At 55.2% G+C, this 20,594-nt stretch overlaps 4 protein-coding genes across 4 annotated transcripts; 2 read left to right on the top strand and 2 right to left on the bottom strand.

Moving 5' to 3' along the window:
• Positions 1 to 280: 280 nt before the first annotated feature.
• VOLCADRAFT_89537 (uncharacterized protein) lies at positions 281 to 7,204 on the bottom strand (the record flags this gene model as incomplete). Its single annotated transcript, XM_002949086.1, has 8 exons — positions 281 to 391; positions 989 to 1,384; positions 1,972 to 2,058; positions 3,245 to 3,407; positions 4,278 to 5,095; positions 5,316 to 5,466; positions 6,227 to 6,795; positions 7,106 to 7,204. 8 exons carry the CDS (start codon positions 7,202 to 7,204, stop codon positions 281 to 283), a joined length of 2,394 nt encoding a protein of 797 aa, XP_002949132.1.
• Positions 7,205 to 9,662: 2,458 nt separating this feature from the next.
• On the top strand, positions 9,663 to 9,960 carry VOLCADRAFT_59035 (uncharacterized protein; the record flags this gene model as incomplete). Its single annotated transcript, XM_002949219.1, has 2 exons — positions 9,663 to 9,731; positions 9,847 to 9,960. The coding sequence occupies 2 exons, from the start codon at positions 9,663 to 9,665 to the stop codon at positions 9,958 to 9,960; spliced, it is 183 nt and encodes a 60-aa protein (XP_002949265.1).
• A 422-nt stretch (positions 9,961 to 10,382) lies between these two features.
• VOLCADRAFT_89535 (uncharacterized protein) lies at positions 10,383 to 12,685 on the top strand (the record flags this gene model as incomplete). Its single annotated transcript, XM_002949218.1, has 6 exons — positions 10,383 to 10,513; positions 11,027 to 11,125; positions 11,426 to 11,532; positions 11,632 to 11,792; positions 12,068 to 12,422; positions 12,525 to 12,685. 6 exons carry the CDS (start codon positions 10,383 to 10,385, stop codon positions 12,683 to 12,685), a joined length of 1,014 nt encoding a protein of 337 aa, XP_002949264.1.
• A 3,502-nt stretch (positions 12,686 to 16,187) lies between these two features.
• VOLCADRAFT_80526 (uncharacterized protein) lies at positions 16,188 to 19,869 on the bottom strand (the record flags this gene model as incomplete). The annotated part of the gene is made up of 7 exons (XM_002949085.1): positions 19,585 to 19,869; positions 18,784 to 18,849; positions 18,332 to 18,507; positions 17,721 to 17,892; positions 17,168 to 17,282; positions 16,716 to 16,852; positions 16,188 to 16,502 (listed from the first exon to the last, which is right to left on the bottom strand). The coding sequence occupies exons 1-7, from the start codon at positions 19,852 to 19,854 to the stop codon at positions 16,188 to 16,190; spliced, it is 1,251 nt and encodes a 416-aa protein (XP_002949131.1). The 5' UTR covers positions 19,855 to 19,869.
• Positions 19,870 to 20,594: the final 725 nt, after the last annotated feature.

Below are 20,594 nucleotides of genomic sequence, written 5' to 3'. Positions count from 1 at the left end.
AGGCCGCTGCAGTCTACCATCGCTACCACGAGGCCAGATGCAAAATTTACTGAAGACACCTAGTAGGGAAGGTCTTCCCTGTGAACGGGTATGCCAGGGATACGCGCACTTTCGGTCCAGGGAGATCCCCCTTGGTGCCAATTGATGAGATCATGGCACAGCCAGGGCACAGTGCATCGAAGCAAGGGCCCCAGGGCAGAGTTAGCCTTACCGAACGACTTCCCAGTTCCATCTGCCTTATTATTGCTGCAAGCAGGTATTCCGCAAACACAACTCAGTCCTAATTAGTCACTCCATGCACTAAATCCTCTATATCCGGGAAGTAATCTCCAATCACAGGGTGTTGTCTCAACGAGGGCTTCCAGATCTCACTCTTATATGAGTTCAGCACCTGAGCTGCAAAGCGGCCATGCACCGAAGCACGACCAAAACCGCTGCACACATCTCGTGAACTTACGCGACATGCCATCAAACAGCGTCAGCGCCATGCAAGCCACATAAATAGATACAGTTCTTGCGCTGAGGACAGAGCGCACGAAATGTAATGAATCTAAAAGAAGACACCACCTCATGCCGCGACTTAGAGCTATATCCAAAATGTCCTGCCGTACATGCGCAGCTTATCCAACCTTAGCAACGCATCCTAGCCCAGCACGAATGCCAGCAGCTACGGCAACCTTGCATGACTTGTACGAGGACTAAAACCCCTGGACTGACGGGTAGGGGATGTAAGGGAGGAGGGGCATCAGCGGTGAGGGACAGCCCCTTCACCGCTTCCTCCGCCTTCATGCCGTGTTGCTGTTGGGGCCCCTGGAACTCTGCCGCATGACAGCTAATGCCGTCTAGCCGTTTTGGTTCTGCAGCCGCCTCCATCACCACCTGCTAGCTGTTTCATCACCGACACCAGCCAGTCCCCGGATGGCGGGCGGGATGGCGGGATGCTCCTTGGCTGCCGCCGTCGCGCCCGCGCCCTAACGGCCAAACTTACGGCCACCGCCAACCCGACGGCAGTGCCCATGGCCACGCCGCAGGCAACTACAGTTCCTTTTGGGAGGTCCTGCATGCCCCTCCTGAGCCGCTGTCTCACCTCCCGGACAGAAGCTGCACACGAAGCCCATAGTTCCTGCAACCGCAGGCCCGGACCGCCACCGCCTTCACCATTCAGCCTCTGTGCAGGTTCCACCTCCCCATGCTCCCCATGTTGCCTCTGTTGAAGCTGCCGCTCCCTCAGTGCCCGGGGGCACAGCGCTGCGATGCTATCCGCCAGCGCGATGCAGGGTGCCAGGGCCTTGCTTTGTGACAGCGGATGGCGGCACATGGGGCAGTGCAAGTGCGAGGAGATGGAGGAACTCTCATCATCAATCCGGCGCGACGCCCGGTAGCCCTGAAGCAGAGAAAGGCATGGGACTTAGGTCGGGGTCGGGGCCACATGCGGTGCATCTGCTGGAGGAATCGATACTGGGGTAAGCACTTATGGTCTGTTGGAACATAAGTGTTATAGTATTCGCATATTTTCTTCTGCTTGTTAAATGGGCATCTAGCTTTATGCCTTTAACATACTCTTTACTGGCTAAGCCACGGTAGTTGAAACTTCTCAGGAGCAACAGAAAGAAACAGAGAGGCTTAACCAAATCTTCAATCATTGGCCCAGTTTCACACAGTCATTCGCAGTGGCTCCGGAGATGGCCTCATCTGCACCCCAGTGGTAGTGTTGGGGGGCCGCGGTGTGCAGAACGCAGCCAGAGAGCTAACAGGCCAGGATAATGACAGGCTTTGTAACTGTAAGCTGTAAGCTTTCCCAGGCCGAAATGGAGCTGGCGGTACGAGATGGGGTTCCAAAGAGATGAGGTTCCGAAGAGGCGCATGGGGATAAGGGGGGATGAACGAAAGCATGGCAAACGAGCCCATCCGCCTCGCGCTTCCGAATATCGACCACTACCACCATCATCACCGCCCCATACACCCCCCCACCTCGAAGCAGTCTTGGCAGTAGGCGTGTCCGCAGGGTGTCACCACCGGCAGCAGCAGCAGGTCGCAGCAGATGGGACAGGACAGGGACTGGCGGACGGAGGGGGTTTCGAGGGGGCCAGGTGACGATGGGGATGGCGCAGCAGAGCTCCTGGCTGTCTGGAAGGGGGAGCTGTGTGCTGAAGGAAATGATTTCATGTTGGGTCCAGCCTTGGCGTGCTGTTTGCCGTCAAAGTGGCAGAAAGGTTACGCAGTGTCTGTCGGCCCCCACTTCTGCCATTTCGTAGCTGCAGGAATGCACATCGTGAGTTAGCTGTAGGTTAGTATCAGTCCGTATTATTATCGTGAGGGGTTTCTGCTTTTGCGCCTGCTTGCGTGTTGCAGCCCGTTAGAGCGTTACTGTATTAAATCGCAAAGCGATTAAGACACGACTTGATAAAAACTGATCTACGAACAGTCTATGAACATCTTGGAGTTTATAAGTGTTTCCTAATTAAGGAATAACACGCATTCGAGATTCCTACAGACACATCGGTTTGAGCAACCGATGGTGATTTGAAGAGACACCGTACGATAGAAGTTGTTGCGGCCTCCTAAGCAACGAGTGTTTATACTCGGGAGGGAGCCTGGGTTGGAGGGCAACAAGATAGAGAGATTCTAGAAACACATGTTTCTATTACTCTTTACTTTGATAAAAGCCCAGACCTTGACGGAGCGAAACCGACCTGTAACCTGTCGGCTCTCGCCGATATTACGCGCTAACATTGCGGGTTATTGGTCTTGCGATGCGGTACGGTCTGGTCGTGCATTCAATTCCACTGTTTCCCAACAAGCTCTAAGCTTGGACAGCAACCGATATCCTTACATACCACCAATGGGTTTTGGCTTGTGAAGTCCCTTGCATGTGACAGACGGTTGGCCAACGGTCGCATTTTGCCGTTCCAGCAAAATAATTTGGGTCGCTTCGTTCCGGAGCCAATGAACCTCAAGACGGTCTGATGCAAGAGGCAACACCTAGCTAAATATAAAAACATAATATAAACTATATATATTCTATAGAATATATAAGCTAAGTATATATAAAAAATATATATTATATGTAAAGTATATATTATTTAGCTTATATCCACTTGTGCACCACAGGTTATTGCTCCACTCTACGCTGTTGGGCGCCAACCTTTTTTTCCACCTGGGTCCATACCTTGTTCCACGAGTGGAACAGTATACATAAACAACACAGAGACCACAGCACTGTATAACTCAATATACGCCGCACCTGTACATCGATACCTGATAAGCTTGCACCAGTTTTCACCATTTCCTGCACATTATGACTTTGCTTTCCATTTTCGCCATGTGGTACAACGGATACCTCCTTAATGTTTGCGCGGTTCCAGTTCCCTTTTGACCGACAGCGTAGAGTTCTCTTGCTCGTACACCTGGATTAGCGAAACGCGCGAACTGATATTACAGTCGCCATCGACATTTTCCACGCCCGTCTAGCTAACCAGGTGTGCAAATTTTCCTGCTCCATGTCGTGGGATCGAAACTAATACGCACATGAGGCACTTGTAAGCGGTCCCCTTGCAAGGTTTTCTGTAAATTCCTTAAAAGTCATGTGCTTTTGGATGCCAGCCCGCGCCAATCCTGCCAACTCGACAGCTAATTCGACACCCTGAACACGCTAATTCGATACCCTGCAAGGCCAATTTGACACCCCGTACAGGTCAATTCGATACCCTGCAAGGCTAATTCGACACCCTGTCAGGCCAATTCGACACCCCGGACAGGCCAATTCAGGCCCAGCACAGCCCAATTCCGGGGCTCCACAGCGCAATTCGAATACCTCCGGCGAGCCAGCCAGAACAATTCAAGACCCCGACGGACCAATTCTTTTGTCAGGAATAAAATCCAGGCTAATTCTGCGACAGAGCTCTTCCCTAATTCCAGCCCGGATCCTACCCTCCTGTCTAGCTCACCATGAGCGGTTCATGCTCAACCTATATCCAAGTCCTGTAATCCGGCACTTTCAAGCCCTAACGGCAATAACTCTGGACCTGTCCAACCCTAAGCCAAGCAACACCTGGACATAATCCACGGGTTCAGCTCGAACGGCCATGAATCGGCTATTGCATAGTGACGCGGTCGCTTAGCTGTGAGTGAACAGCGGGCGCCGGACAGCCCACAAACCCCCGTGCTCCTCCGTATTTTCACGCTTGCGGTGGAGTGCGGGAAAGCGACCGTCGTCGCTCGGCAGCTGCAGCCCCCTGGGCGGCAGCTGCCCCTCTGAGCCAGCTGGCACCGCCCACCTGCGCCGTGGGCTAAACCCACCTTGCCCTTCAGCCACCTCACCGCCACCGTTGCCACAGACGGCCGCAAGCGCCCCCTGCACCGCCGCGACCCACGCGCCCACACCCTGCACCCCAGCCCAGCTGCCGCTACCCGCTACGGGGCCCTCATGCGACCGCATCTCCACAACCGCCAACCGCAGCTCTCGACAATGAGCCGCCAACCAGCTGCCGAACCCGCCGTCCTCCCGCCATCGTGTCCTCCCCCTCCGCTCTTCCCCCTTCACCAGCCCCAGTAAGCACCCGCGCCGCCTGTGACGCGCCCGTGTCGACCTCAGCCCCCTCCAACACGACGAGAAGTCCCGCAAAGTGCCCGCATGCGCGCTCCACTTGGTGAGCCACGTGTACCACCAAGCCAACACCCCCTGCGCCGTAGCCATCGCGTAGCTGAACGACACCACGTAGAGGGCGACACCGCCGGCCACAATAACAACTTCCAGAACGGGCTGCTGCAGCCGCTCAACAACCGCCGAACAAATCCTCAGAATTGCTCGTAGCCGTTGACGCAGGCCACGGCCGGCACCTCTGAAGCCACCGCCAGCTCCCCCTCTGGGGCGTTGCTGCTGCTGCTCGTCGTGATTGTGGTGTTGCCTCTGTTGAAGCTGCCGTTCCCGCAGCGCCCGGGGGCACAGCGCAGCGATGCTATCCGCCAGCGCGGTACACGGCGCCAGGGGTTGACGGGTGAGGGAGCGAGGCAGCCGCCCTCGACACATGGGACAGTGCAGGCGGCCGGCGGAGGGCCGGGCATCACTGGCCTCACTGGCGTGGTGTCGATAGGTCTGCGTGCACACGGAATAGGGCCGCAGCCCGCGGTCAGCGCAGTTCAGACGCAGTCCTAGGGAGCTCCCCACCGCAGCTGCGGTTCTGCACCCACGGGGCCACCTACACCCGAGCTCTGAGAACTCTCCGCCACAATATCACCCAGAACCCGCATACCTACGCACACCTACCGAATATCGACCACTACCACCATCATCACCGCCCCATACACCCCCCCACCTCGAAGCAGTCTTGGCAGTAGGCGTGTCCGCAGGGTGTCACCACCGGCAGCAGCAGCAGGTCGCAGCAGATGGGACAGGACAGGGACTGGCGGACGGAGGGGCTTTCGAGGGGCGAGGGTGCTGGCGAAGGAGCCGGCCGAGGCTGCGCGCTGGCCGCGTTGGGCCGACCCTCAGCCGGAAGGCATAACGCCATAACGCTGACAGCTCGTCGCGGCGAAGAGCCCTACGAGCTGTGGCGATGTGACGTGTCGGTCTCGTTACTGTTCTTCGGATAGCGCCACGGTCGCGAGTGACGATAAGCTGTAGAAGAAGAGTGACTATTATATTTTTAAGTCTTTGGATACACAACAGCGATCGGCGTCAAAGAGATCATATGTGTCGGATATTACGTCATACACAAATCATTTCACAGCAGGAACTTGGACGCTATGTATAAAAGAAGACCGTACCGTGGGAGGCTTAAGCCTGAACATATAACAAAAGATATTATGTACATACAACCTAGAACTGGTGCCAAATTACCGCCACTCCAGGCATGCTTGCGACAGGGAGAATGGTCGTGCGCGTCTTGGGCGACCCCAGGGTCGGCCCCCTGGCCGAGCGTTAGCCGCTGCCAATAGAAGCTCATAGAAATGGAAGCAAATTCGATGGAAAAATCTTTGCTTAACAATATTGAAAGGACAAAGTTAGCTTACGTACCATACATGACATTAGCATGCACGCACCAGCACTTTGGCAAGCAAACCCTTCGCCGCGCGACAACTACAAATGCATTCACCATTTCCGCTTCGTAGCGTACCCAAGTGTAATCAACAAATAAAATTAACAAATTGTCTCTCAAATCAGTTCGCGACACACCCGTCGCAACTACGCTTCCGTCCCTGCCAGATTGCCCAAGTCCCGCCTCACTCCGGCTCGGCAAACGCGAACACCACGCTGTGCCGCTCCAGGGTCGGCCCGAACAGCTCATCCGGCCGACCAAACCAATGCAACAAGCCCCCTGAATTCCCCCCTCTCTCTGTCCCTGCTCCGCCTCCTCCCTCTTCTGCTCCTACTTTTCCCCCTCCACCTCCCTGCCGGCGCCGCAAACCCCCCGCCACCGGCAGCTCCACTCCCAGCCGTGTCCCGTGGGCCCATTTCCACCGGGCATCACCACTGAGGTGCAGCAGCGCCCCCGGCGTAACCAGCACGTCAATGTCGTACGATGTCCACGACTTCTCGGCATCACGCCGTACCTGCTCCCGCTCGTCCTCGAACGACAGCCAGGATATCCAGCGAGTAAGTCGGTACCAGTTGTAGGGACTGAGGGTGAGCACCGCCGGCGCATCGACGGACAGGATAAAGATGTTCTCTCCGTCATAGTCCGGGTCCAGGTGGGGATCCAGACGGAGGAAGGACGAGTGGCGCCAGTTGAGTGTCACGTCGCGCAGGCGGCCCAGACGCAGGCCAGGGAGAGCGCGGATGCGGTCCACGGTGGCCTGTGTGCATGTATCCGTAGGTGCGTGTGTTTCATTTGCCATCTTATCATTGTTACTTGCTTTTATCGATGTTGCTGTTGTTGTTGTTGTAACTAATCTTGCTGGGTTCGGTCAAGGAACGGGGTTGGGACGCAGCACCGGAAGCTTTGGAAGGTATGAATTGGACAACTGGAGGGACGAAGAAACAATAGGAATAGTCAGAGCCCTAGTGCGTGAGGCCATCGCGTGAACCCGTACGGCAACGTGGCATGTACATGCTGGGATGATAGAAAGACGAAGAGTGGGATTGAAGGCTGGATGTGTAGCGTACCTTGATCGTGGGCGGAAGAGCGGATTCGTCAAAGGTATCTCCGTAGCCCCAGGGCCGTTGCTGATGTGCGTGCTCGGGGCGGCCCGTTACACGGAGCATGTTAACTGGGGGTGGACGGGACAGGTAACTCATCTGCCATCTGGGGAACGTTGGGGTAAGGAAGGGGGCTTTGACCTGCCAAATCTATACTGCACAAAGGTGCTGCTTTTCTATTTCAAAAAGCTTGGTTGGGCATATCTGCTACATGGTAACGAGGCGCTCGGAGATTAATGTCGGTCCTCGAGGCACAACTTCATACCCAAGAACAAATTCATAACGTCGAAGGCTTTGTAAAGGATCAATGACATACATCATCATATAAAGCACGAATCCAAGCGCGCGCACGCAGAAAATATGTCGACTTAGCTCCTACACGATGAAATAGTCCATTGATGACAACGACCAAGTCGCGACCTGCACACCTGTAAATGGCTGCATGAATAGGTTCAATGAGGTTAATCCCAAACTGCCTTTTGATGGGCTGTAACTCCTCAAGGAGCGGCTGTGTGTCGTCCAGAAAGCGTGGAAAGACCCGAGCGCCTGGATTGTGCGCCGGGTCAATAGGGGCCCCATAGGGTACGGATCGGATCAGAGTGCATTGTTCCGGGGTGATTGGATCATGCTTGCTAGGTATGGATTGGTAGGTTGGCCATGCCCAAAGCAATGTCCCAGCAGTCGCCGCGCTGCCTAGGCCTAGGACTCCCACAAGCAGGCGCCGTCTCGACATCTATTCGGAGAGCGTTTTTGACGGAGAACTAGGCCCTACGACTAGTGCCCGGTGCCTTACGGCGACGTTGCCGGTAGCTGGCAAGTCGTACAGCGGAACCTGCATCAACACTACTCGTCACACCACGCACCCGGCTACCAGATCACTAGTAGATGCACATGCACATGAACATGAAAATTGAGCTGCAAGCTACTCTGAAGGCTTTAACCTAGCTCTATCATCGACAGCCGGGGGTGCATTAGGCTTACAAAGCGCTACTGGTGAAAGCGCAGGACCAACCGACTAACCGACCAGAGGTTACACGGACTGGGCCCTATGCGCTGGTGCTCCTACTGGCGTAATTCCAAGTAGCACATACACGTCAGACTTCCAAAAGGGAGTCATGTGCGGCATGTCGTCTCCCTCCACCCTGCTGTCCCGAACTTCTTCACGTCACTGGGGGGACGAACTCGTTCTCTCTAAATCCTTACTTGCACCTGCCTCACTATTTTCACCGCCAGGGGCAACAATACTAATAATGAAGCAGAATTGGCGGGTCCCCTTCGGTGGTGAAAAGTGGCGCGCGAGCAGCTGACTGCAGGTTAGGTTTATCGAGGTATCCACTTGGACAAATTATCCTTCACCTCTCGGCGTTCGAGACGTGCCGCCCTTCACGCTGCCGTGCAGCTTTGGTTACTATACCCGGGAAAAAAACCTATAAAGATTGAAGCGTCCGATCCCGGCTGTCACTGCTCGTGCTGGTTATAAGAAGGTCATGTTTGTGAAGGCCGGTCAGGTGAAAAATGCAGCAACTAAGCGCCCGGCGTCGTCCGAGGACTTCGCCTCCGTTACCATTTGCCACAACGACGCCGACGCGGCCCCAGCTGTCCGAGCATGGGCACTGAACGGCAATGATGGCCCCAGCGTGCAAGCCACCGGACCAAATCCGGCTGCAGCCAGTACGGCGGCAGCAGCGGCGGCTGTAGTGGCAGCGGCATGGCAACGCCTCCTACTACCGTTGCCGTGTCAGCAAACCATGGGCCAGCTGAGCCCCCAAAGGTGCAATCAGTGCTGCTATGGCGCTCAGCCTTGCACCTCTTGATACCAGGGCGGGCATGCCAGGACATCGAAAGCAAGAAGGCGTGCGGGTGCTGGACTAAAGGCCACGCCTCTTACGAGCACTAGTCCACGGCGGCAGCGGACTGAGCCACCGCCTGACGAGCGCTGCGCTCATCAGCGCACACAAGTGGAGGCCTCCGCGGGAGGAGTGGGCGGCGGCAATAGACTTGGCGGCGGCAACGGCTGTGTGTAACAGCAGCTAGCGGGAATCCTCTGGGGACTAGCCAGCTGACATGGCGACAGTTCGGGCCAGGGGCGTAGTGAGGCCTCAGGCAAGGGCCACACGTAAGTGCTGTGCATTAGGGCGCCTTTTCCTAAGGAAGCGCAGCAGGTCTTGCTGTATGAAAGGTGACAAGTTGAGGCTTAAAGGCAACCCTAAGTTGAGGCACAATGGCAACCTGCGGATTACCCGTTCCTCTGCTGCGTGCCTTGCACAACAATATCATAACATGTTTTGGCCGTTCCGACTTTGTCGAGACTCTTTTCCAAAAGCAAAGCATCGCATGCTCGTCATCGCACACTGGGAACAATCGCGGATCTATGAAGGAACATCTTCCGCTGCTGGCGCACGTGCAGCTAGTGGCCATGAAATGGGTGCCAGAGGTGCGCAGCAAGCTGAGGTCGTCTAGATCTGAGGGTTACAGCTTACAACGGAAGTCAAGTCTGCAGCTTGCGCCGCAGGAACCAGCGGTCATGGCCTTCAAGCTGGGCGTTCATGCGGTACCGTCGATGTGCCAAGTTCAACTTCACGTCGTGTCACAGGTGCGCAATTGTTACTACTGCTGCCCTCGTGCCAGCTCGTCCTAGCAACGTTCGCCCGATCACGTGGCTTTCAACTTCGATGGCGTCACACCGTCTTTCCTGCTTGTTGTGATAGGATTTCGACTCGGCGCCGCTGAAGAACAAGAAGCGCTGGAACAGCTTCAACACAGCGGCCTTCCTGCACCTAAGCTTTTGGATACGCTGTTGCGAGCGAGCTCGACTCGAATGACCGACTCAGGCTCATAGATTCAAAAAAGCAGACGCAGCTGGGAAGCCAGGAGCTGCGGTGACCATGGCTGTACCAAGCTTATGAAATCCTGACAAAAGCTGAGGCATATTTTTAATTGCGGTGCCTTAAAGCGAATCTGAGACGTTTTGAGTAGAAATGATTTGGGGCAGAATGTGCAGAAGGGGCCCGCCATGGGGAGCTTGTTGCATTTCCGCTGCCGGGTTATGGAGGCATTTGCGGGGCCTTAAGCGATGCGTCACCCGGGTTGAAGGTGTAAAATGGCTTGGGTCACATTGCCAGCTGGCCGAGGTACGGATTTGGTGATAGGCCGGCTGCTTGGAATAAAGTCCATTCCAGCTCACATACACAACCTTCTTTTCACCGTTATTTGTTTACAAGCTCAAAACAAAACTGCTAGATACATGTCTATCGGCTCTGTGCCCGGTGGAATATTTAATACCCGTCCTCGGACATTGGACCAAGCTTTTGTCATCGATCCTGCGGTGTCGGTCCCCAAGGCCCCTTTTCAGCAATGCCTGCGACATCAGCTGTGGTAAGTAAAGTAAAAACGGACAGGCGCTTGAGCTCGTGGAGGCCAACTGGCCACGGTATGCCTTTCAGGGACTCGGACGCTCTGCCGCTGCTGCGGCCCCTAGAAACAACATACTGCTAAGTGGACTGGTCAGACCATCATCAGCCCCTACGCGCCTAGTTTGCCGTCCTGTGCTGCTAGCGCCAGGCCCTCGCTCTCCCAGGTGAGCTTTCGGTATGTATGGGCATGCTTTCATACCTGCAACACCTTTCAACTGCCCTTGATTTTCCCCAAAGTTTACGACCTTTATCTTTAGGATGTGCGCTGCTCAGCCGTGTCCGTCCTTTTTTCGATCCATGGCGTTTTGCAGGCGGCACCGTGCACGGCTTGTCACAAAGAACTTCAAACAGTCTCATGAAGGTACTGATGATTCTCCAGTTCTGAAGCAAAAGCCCTTGCGACACCCCCTCACGGTAAGTGCTTTGCGACTGATGTCGATTCTTCTGCCAATTGACGCGGCGAAATCCTTTTCAGGAGGATCCGTTCGCCGGTGCCAGTCCTTCTGAAACTGCTACTCAAGAGGTTCTTTTCAGTGGGGCTTCGAGCGCGGCTGCTGCGGCAGCAGCCCCACAGGTGCGGCCCGACCGGTTGAATGATGACTCAGCTTTTGTCTACTTTTTGGGCCAAGAATAGGAATTGCTGTAAAATAACTGATAATACAAAAACTATTTTTTTTGCAGACTCACGGACTCTTCGGGTCCACGGCTACTGCTGCTTGGCAAATGGCTAATCTCCTTACGCGGCCGCGAGCGCTGCTTCGAGCGGTAGCGCGGAATGTCGCCCCGTTAGGGTGTGCTATTCGCATGTCCCACGTTTCGACTGTGAACAGTTATTAATTGTCTGATCATCTTTTCACCTCGGCTTGCCTTGCAGGGTCCCGTTGCTGCTAGTTATTTTCGCGCGGGAGCCGCTCATTTCCTTTTGGGCCTTCTACTGCTTGTCGTTAGACAGCCATCCACTCCTCACAAAAGTTGCGACAGGTACGAGTAGGCCTGCGCTTTCCTTAACGTACTAGAGTACGACCTGCATACCATAAGTATGGAACGTTCTGAAATTTGGAACTTCCTGATGTGCGACAGGCGTTGTTGGCGCAATACTCGGCGACTACGTCGCGCAGAAGATCAGCTATCAAAGAGAGGTTCAAGAAGCTAAGTTGCACGGCAAGCCGGCTCCGCCTTTCGCCTTCGACGTTATGCGGACTTCGCGCCTAGCCATCTATGGAGCGCTTGTGGGCACCCCGGTGGGACACGCATGGTTTCAACTCCTTGATACGGTGCGGAACATGTGGGGGTGGTGACATTGGAAAGCGCTGTCATACACTTGTCATGTTCCTCGATCAGAACTAGCATGACTAAAGAACGGACAGATGCCTGGTGTATAGAATCCGCAGCGTTGCTCGCGAAATTAAGAGCATGTTTTCGATTGTGGTTATAAATTATTATGTGCATATTTTCCTGTGCCCCTTCTGCTCCCTTCGTCCTTTGCCCCTCCCCGTTGCTTTGTAATGTTTTGCAGCATATCATGCCCGAAGCCATGACGTGCCCACAAGCTGTGCTCACCAAGATGATTATGGACCAGGTGCTTATGAGCCCGGCATCTACAGCCCTCTTCTTCGTGGTCATGCGCTGCTGGGAGGGCCACTCAAAGGACGCGGTCCCGTACATGCTGGTCAAGATGGTACCGACGCTCAAGGCAAATTACCTGCTGTGGCCGATTGCACACATCATTAACTTCGCGTTCGTGCCGCCGACTCAGCGCATTCTCTATTGTAATGCGGTGGGCCTTGTCTGGACTGTCATCTTGTCTACAATATTGAACTCTAGCACGCCGTCTACCTCGCAGTCTGTGTCTGCCACAAGCGGCAGCTCAGGTACGGGTCCAGCGGCCTATGGCGAAGATGGTGCCTGCGGTGCTGGCACGAATGTGGGACAGTTGGATATGCCCAGGCACGCGCACGCTGCATTCACCCCAGGCCTTGCTATGGGGACGGCCGACACTGCCGGCAGCAGCGCTGGGTTCAGCGTCAGCCCGCAGCAGCTGCGCGAGGGTCGCAAAGGCGTTCCCCAGCCCGGCATTGCAGCAACGGCATTTGTGCGTCCTGTGCAGTGGGACGTTAAAAGCAAGGATGCGTGAAGCGTCGGTGATAACAACGCGTTCGGCGCAAATAGATGCCAGCAGCAACTGCTCCAGCATTGCATTTGCGTGTCATGTATAACTGCCCTTTGTCGCGCGCAGGGGAAGCATTCTCAGGGGGGTAATGCGCCCCCCGGACTCTTGTGATTGCAACCAGGAACCGGGAGCACGGCTGCCTGCATGCGCTCTACGCAATGAGGTCGGCCGGCCTTCGTATGCTGTCCTATGTACAGTGAGGCTTTTGATAGGTTGAAAAAGGGCCTAAACCTCTGGGTTGCTGTATGCACCGTCTTGCATATCTCCGCGGCCTGGGTTAGTGCGTAGATTGGTCGGCAAGGAGGACGTTTTGTTGCTTGGTTGGAAACTGAACGGCTAGTGACCATCTGTGAATTCATGCCGGGTTGAATTTTGTGAGGAATTGTGAAGCGATCCTAGTCTACGAGACATGGGGTCGAGCGGGCAGGAGGTTTCTGTGCACCTGTCCGTGTTCCTTTGCAACTGGGCATCGTTTTGGACTGCTGCTCACATTGTAGGGCATAGTAGGCGCGCGCCGTGCGTAGTATGGTGTCAAGTGTTAGTACATGAAGGCCCTTTTTCTGTCGTATACAGAGTGGACATGGTTTTGACACGTGTGTGACCAAAACATGACGCAGAATCCCAATATCAACGCGTGGAGTCGACGTTGGTATACACGTCGTTCGTTTATGCGGTTTGACTTATTGGATACCGCAAGGAGGGATGCAAAGATCTTTCCTTTCCTAATAGAATGGTGTAAAACCATGCAGCATGACGTAAATGTGCAGGAAGTGTAAGATTGTCTATCCCGAGGACAGGTGCATGATTTGGTTGTACACAGAAAAAAGTGAATGTTGCACATCATGCTGTGGAAGTTCTGTTAGGCACTTGTGCTACGAGCCACGAACCTCGTTGGGTTGCCGGGCTGGAGGCGAAAGCAAGTATCAGTTAAGGGGAACTTACGGTTATATAAAAGGGAAGACAATTATGTAGTCTCCAAAAGTCACAACCTCCTCAGATAATGCCACACACGGGCCGTTGCCTGTTGACCGGGACCAAATAGCTGGTTACCGCACTTAAAACTCATATGCACAGGTCATACGTTATTGCTACAAATGATCTACGGCATGAACAAACAAAAAACTATGCCCCTACTGCCTGTAGCTGGTCTGTACAATTCCATTGCATGACTCGAATGGCGTTCGGGTCCACCCGCAACTCCAGATACCGCGCACGCCTCCTAACGCTGATATCTGCAATTCGCTTTGCAGGTATCCATATTACGGTGGATTTACAGCCGGTCAGCACCTCAAATATACAAAAGGATGTAAACCTTCTCACGCACGTGACTGTGCTAACATTAACCATTAACCGCGGACAGAATAGGCGAGTACGCGAGTTACTATTTTGCCTGCTTTACAACTTTGCATGCTGTTTTACCCGCAACGCTATCTCTGCGCAACAGGAAGCGGTAATGCGCATTCCGCATCTAGGCTAGATAAAGCATTGGAATGGAGCAGAGAGTACTGTACCACATCTTGTGCTGTGCTGCTGAGCTCATCTAATCGCGCACGACCAATGTCACTGAGGTTGCGTGAGTTGCAGGTTAGCTTGTGCATTGTCGTACCTGCCGCAATGCTGTGCCCACCACGATGATTCGGTCCATAATGACAACGACCGAGGTCGCGACCTGCACACCTGTAAATGGCTGCATGAATAGGTTTAATGAGATTATCCCAAACTGCCTTTTGATGGGCTGTAACTCCTCCAGGAGCGGCTGTGTGTCGTCCAGAAAGCGTGGAAAGATCCGAGCGCGTTGCCGGTAGCTGGCAAGTCGTACAGCGGAACCTGCATCAACACTACTCGTCACACCACGCACCCAGCTACCAGATCACTAGCAGATGCACATGCACATGAACATGAAAATTGAGCTGCAAGCTACTCTGAAGGCTTTAACCTAGCTCTATCATCGACAGCCGGGGGTGCATTAGGCTTACAAAGCGCTACTGGTGAAAGCGCAGGACCAACCGACTAACCGACCAGAGGTTACACGGACTGGGCCCTATGCGCTGGTGCTCCTACTGGCGCAATTCCAAGTAGCACATACACGTCAGACTTCCAAAAGGGAGTCATGTGCGGCATGTCGTCTCCCTCCACCCTGCTGTCCCGAACTTCTTCACGTCACAAGCCCGCTTCAGTGTACGACACGGCCGAAATATGACCGGAACTATGACGTTCGTGCCTGCTCATGAAAACCGCCCGATACCGCGGGAATACCAGCCGAGCGGATAAAAAGCTGCCGCCCCGCTTGCCTGTAATACGCATACATACATACATACATACATACATACATACATACATACATACATACATACATACATACATACATACATACATACATACATACATACATACATACATACATACATACATACATACATACATACATACATACATACATACATACATGCTTTTAATCCAACAAATTCAAATTTTTCACAGAAAAAAAATTGCGCACGAGACTGAGGAACGCATCTCTTTGCTACAGCCCCAAGGCAGGCAGACAGACAGACAGATACACACAGAGACAGGCGCAAGGAGTCACAAGCAGTAGCAGCATGTAGCCGACGCCTCTCCACTCGCATTCCACGCTCCAGTACGTAGGTCCACCGGGAGGACATTACCTCCCCTCCCTCTCCTCCCCTCTCCCTCCTCTCTCCTCCCCTTCCCACGCTCTGCTCACCAGTTCTCCTGCGGGATAGGGAGACACCAAAATGGAACCGCGGAGGAACGGAAACACGTGCACAGGTTGATAAGCCGCTTGCAGACATGCATACATACACGAGATGTGGATAATACACGTTTAGGAGGTCATGCACTACTGGTAAGGCACATACTCATGCCCCCGGAGGTTCCGGCATTGAGACCTGTCAGGGTCGAAAATCCTTCCGACGATGGGAGGTAAAAGTGCCCCTAGTTCGTTGATGGACGGTGGTGACCTGGGATAAAGTTGACCTGCGAGCTGACCAGGAATGGGGCCCCGTTGATTCGGCAGATTCCGTTGGATGGCGGTGGTGGGTGCTGAACCTGAGCGATCTACTGAGAAGTTGGCTAGGGTGACTGGATGAGGGTGCCCCGAAATACCTGGGAATGCAGGGTCTGCCGGGTAGCGGCCGCAGGGTGTAGATCAGGGTGAAGATCACACATACACATCATACACGCACACGGCCAGCAGCACCCAGGCAGGTGACACCACAACACCCACCCGGCCCCCCACAGCCACCACGCCTTCAACGACCCCCTACTATACCTAGATACCGACTTCACGTCGCAAGCAGCAATGCACCTGCACACACACCGCCCAACCCCCAATGTCCCTTAGTCCCACCTGGCAAGGCCGCAACAGCGCCCGTACCGGCCCGGCGGGTCAGTGAATAATCCCCCTCCCCCACGAGCCGCCCTTCCCCCCTTCGCCCCGCGGGCCCCCCTATAATTCCAGCAGCTTGCGGATTTGGACGTCGACAGCCGGCTTCAGTTTCTTCCGCACACCATCAACATCATCACCATCAGCATCGCTGTCATCAGCATCATATGATTCCCCTCCCCCCTCCCCCCCCCCACACCGACGCACCACTGGGAAGCCCACCCCCCGGGGCACTCTGCTGGACACAGCATCCAGGTCCGCCACCTCCCCCGCACTCAGCCGCCAGCCCAGGGCACCGGCTATCTCGCTCAGCTGCCGCTCGTTCTTGGCCCCGGGTATGGGCAGTGTGCCCTTGCAGATACACCAGTTGAGAGCCACCTGTTCGAGTAGGCGAGTAGGGGGGAAGGGGGGTGGCAAGGAGGGGAACCAAATGATCATGCTGATGATCATCACATCGATGGAGAAGGAGAGGAGGGCAAGTGTCGTCGACACATACAAGGAACCAGCGCCCCCTACTCCCCACCCCACTACTCTCCATCCCTTACACCTTCCAACTTAACCACATACAGAAACACATACACACCCACACACCTGCGCCATGGTCTTGCCCCGCTCCTCTGCCACCGCCCTCACAGCCGCCAGCACGGGCTCCACCTCTCGCAGCCTGGACTCGGAGAACACCAGCTGCCGGGGCCCCGTGGGCTTGGGGCCGTCGGGGGAGTACTTGCCTGAACAGGACACGGCCGCGCGTGTGTAGTGTGTGATGTGTGTGATGTGGTAGTGGGCGCCAGGCGGGCCTGATAATTCATTGCGTGTCCCAATACCACAACACCACAACCACTCCCTTCCCCTCTCTCCCCGTAAAAACCAACAACATCATACGGTCTCTACATACATCATACGTGTATTCCCCCCTCCCTCCTCTCCCCTCTTCCTTCTCCCCTCCACTAACTCCATCACCAGCAATTCCCTCCGCAACCCCTGCAACCAGCCATCATACACCGTTTACCCCGCAACCCTCCATCCCGCCTCCGTTCCCGCACCGGTCAGCAGCCCCTGGCAAAGCGGGCTGTACGACACCACCGTCACGCCCGCCTCGCGGCATGCCTCTAGCACTCCATTCGTTTCGGGGGCGCGGTACAATAGACTGTACTGCACCTGTGCTGGACGATCAATTCAGGGCCGCACGGCATTGAGGAAGGGATGGGCCGAGAGGCGGGAGGAGAGGCTGTGTTGTGACATTGTCGTACAGTTTACGATAAGTACGGTGCATCAACGTTGTGTGGAAGTGGCTGGCGAGGAAGGCTCGTGACCGCGTCCCGTAGTGGGGCGGCAGATGGGGATGGGATGAAACGTATTAAACCTCCTAGCGCCTAGTTAGGCAAGGTAAACCAGAGTAGCGCGTTGGCCGCAAACATGCGCGAGCACAGAGGAAACTCATACAAAAACCAACTACTGGCTCATGCAACAAGTGATGCACAACATACGCATAGGCCTGATTAGGCCACATACAAAGGGCTGCACCGGGAACGGCATGTCCTAATTAGGCTCCTTTTATGACTCCCACTCCGCTACTCCGCACGCCCCCCTCCCCACCTGGTTTGAGGCCAGCGGTATCCCTCGGGCCCCAAGCAGCTGTACGGCCCTCCGCACCCTCTCTGCGTTGAAATTGGACACCCCCACTGCCTGACACAGGCCCTGCTGGTGGCAGTCCGCAAGGCCCTCCAGGTAGGAGTCGTTGAAGAAGTACTGCGGGCCGTAGCCGGGCCTTGGAGCCGCAGCAGGAGGAGTTGGCGGCAGGGTAGGGCGGGTAGGGGGAGGGCATGTCGGAGGGAGGGAGCGCGGGAGGGGTTGTATATGTGATGATTTTAGTGATGATATTGGTGTTGGTGATGTGGGGAGTACTAGCGAGCAAAGTCATGGTGTGGAGCCGGGGAGAGGGGCCCTGCGTTGATGATATGCACCCCCCTAGAGCAAACGCCAAACACCAAACCCCGCAACCGCAATCCCCACCAGGACACAACTCCCCCACCTCCATTCCCTCCACATCCACCTCGTAGTCTATTCTGTCCTTTGCTGCCCCCCTTCCCCACCAACGCGTCCCAACACTACTGTGTTGATGCACCCGAACACAACGCCGCGCACGATGTCCCCCCCAGGCCCTCGCACCGCACCTCTGTACCCCGACCTCTCTCTCCCTCCCTTACCAGTGCTGCATGTACAGCCCCATGCTGCTCAGTCCCATTCGGCGCAGGGAGGCCCTGGCCGCCTCCACCACGCCGGCGCGAGTGAAGCGCCAGGGCAGGGGGGCGAACTTGGTGGCGATGACGGGGGCGGGGGAGCCCGGGGGGGAGGGGTCGCGGAGGAACTCACCGAGGAACTCCTGAGGGTGTGTGTGTGTGTGGGGGGGTAAGGGCGGGGTTGAGGGGGGTTGGAGGGGGGTTGGAGGGGGGGGGTGAGGGGGCCGTGAGGGTGTGTGTGTGTGGGTGGGTGCGGAGGTGAGGGTGGGGAGGGCCGTGAGGGCGGGGTTGAGGGGGGTTGAGAAGGGAATGTTCCCGGACGGCTGCAAGGTAGCGTAGCTGCGAGGGAGCTGACAGGAGGGGCAGTCGCGAGCAGTACGGCACATGCAACTACAGCAACATGCAACTACAGCACGTACCTCACTCTTGCCGAAGCCGTACACCTCGGCGGTGTCAATGAACGTCAGGCCTGAGCGCATGAGCGCCTGTCGGGAATGGAAGGAAGGGTAGCGCGTTGATTTGGGAAGTGGAATCTGTGAGAGGAGAGGGAGCGCAGCACTGAAGACGGGGGGAAGGCCGTGCATGCAATCCCATTGAACATAGCCGTACACCACACGTACGGATGTACTGTACACCGTAATCATATTCCTCCCACTCGCACACACACATGCAGTATGACAATACGAATTAAAGCACACAACTTTCCTAGTCGGTTATTTCTGAGGACCTCGTTTTCAATATTGTTGAATGCAGTCTCCCAACCGCATGCCGTGGAAAGCACCTCGTCGTGAGAGGACTAGGCAGGAACTGACGAGGGGGTTATCAACCTCTCTGACGCGGCACTCAATCCGACTTGAGTTCCGCCAGCCCATGAGGGCGCTTCTGTAGACTACAATTCTCCAAGGGGAGATTTTCAAGTTGGGCTATTCCCGGTTCGCTCGCCGTTACTAGGGGAATCCTGGTTAGTTTCTTTTCCAGCGCTTAATGATATGCTTAAGTTCAGCGGGTAACCTGCTGCGGCCCCACCCGTCTTTCCTTCCCCCACGCTTCCTCTTCCCCCTCATCCCGTACGCCCTCTCTGCCGCCTCACGTATCCCGTGTTTGCTTCCCTCCAATTTGAACATGGCCTTATGTTAGCAAGCATTGGGTAAGTGTTGTACGTGTGCCGATGGAATCCGTAAGGGGGGATTCGCTACAGGGGCCCGGTGACGAATATCCACCTTGAAAGCTGCGCGACTCTCCTCCTTGCCGTACTCGCGGCCATATCCCCAGTAGCCGCTGCGGTCACCCCAGGACCATGCTCCGACGCCCATCACCGGCACCCGCACGTTGGTCTTGCCCAGCGTGGTGTAGTCCGATGGAGAAATTGAGATGTTCGGCGCTGCTGCGGATAAAGGCTTAACTGATCTATGATGTCTGCGTATCGTGCGTTGCACATTTCCCTGGTTGATCCCACGTGCCCGCGTCATTTTAACGTGTTGTGAGTACATGCTTGCACAAGAGCTTCACACGTTTAAGGTTTTACGATACGTGTGACTTTTGATGGCAAGACGTTCAGCGTAGTCGTCTTTCCCAAGACTTCTTTATTAAGGAACGCAAGGCTAGGAGAAACGCGCTCCGAAACACAATGTGCGATATAAAATACCGCATGAAAAACATGTATCAACCAAACCCAACATATTATTTTCCCATGAGAGATTTTTTGATCACAGCAATCAGGGTTTCGGTCCAGAGCCGTCTAGGATGGAATCGCTAGGGTTAAGGTGCGACGGTTTAGCTCCAAGACTCTTCACCTTGTGAAGAGTACAACCTCAATAACGATGCTGCCGAACTGAGCAGCGCATCGCCACGCCCATTCCTGGGTCAACCCCCTCGGGCAGTCCACCTCGCCCGGCGCATCAGATGTTATGGTCCAGGCCTCAGACCCCGAGGACGCTAACAGAATTGTGCCGGCACGCAATATAACCATGAATTAAGCATGCCAATTCCAGTCTATACGCCGCACAGGGTGGCATTTCTTCTCCTCCGGAGCAGGGACAGGCCAGTGATGTGGTATCGGAATGCCGCAAACTGTTTCTGAATGGCTATGCGATAATCGGCGAGACTGCAAGATCGGCGATGCAGGCTGGAGGAACGGTACGGCATAGAGTACGAGCGGCGTATGGTGGTGGCCGCGCTGGCCGGCCTTGTCGCCATCAAAATGTGACAGGTAAGACTATGTGTCCTTGTA

The sequence above is a fragment of the Volvox carteri genome, assembly GCF_000143455.1.
Source record: "Volvox carteri f. nagariensis unplaced genomic scaffold VOLCAscaffold_13, whole genome shotgun sequence".
Lineage (NCBI taxonomy): Eukaryota > Viridiplantae > Chlorophyta > Chlorophyceae > Chlamydomonadales > Volvocaceae > Volvox > Volvox carteri.
The sequence above is the reverse complement of the archived record's forward strand: the minus strand, read 5'-3'. Positions and strand labels throughout refer to the sequence as shown.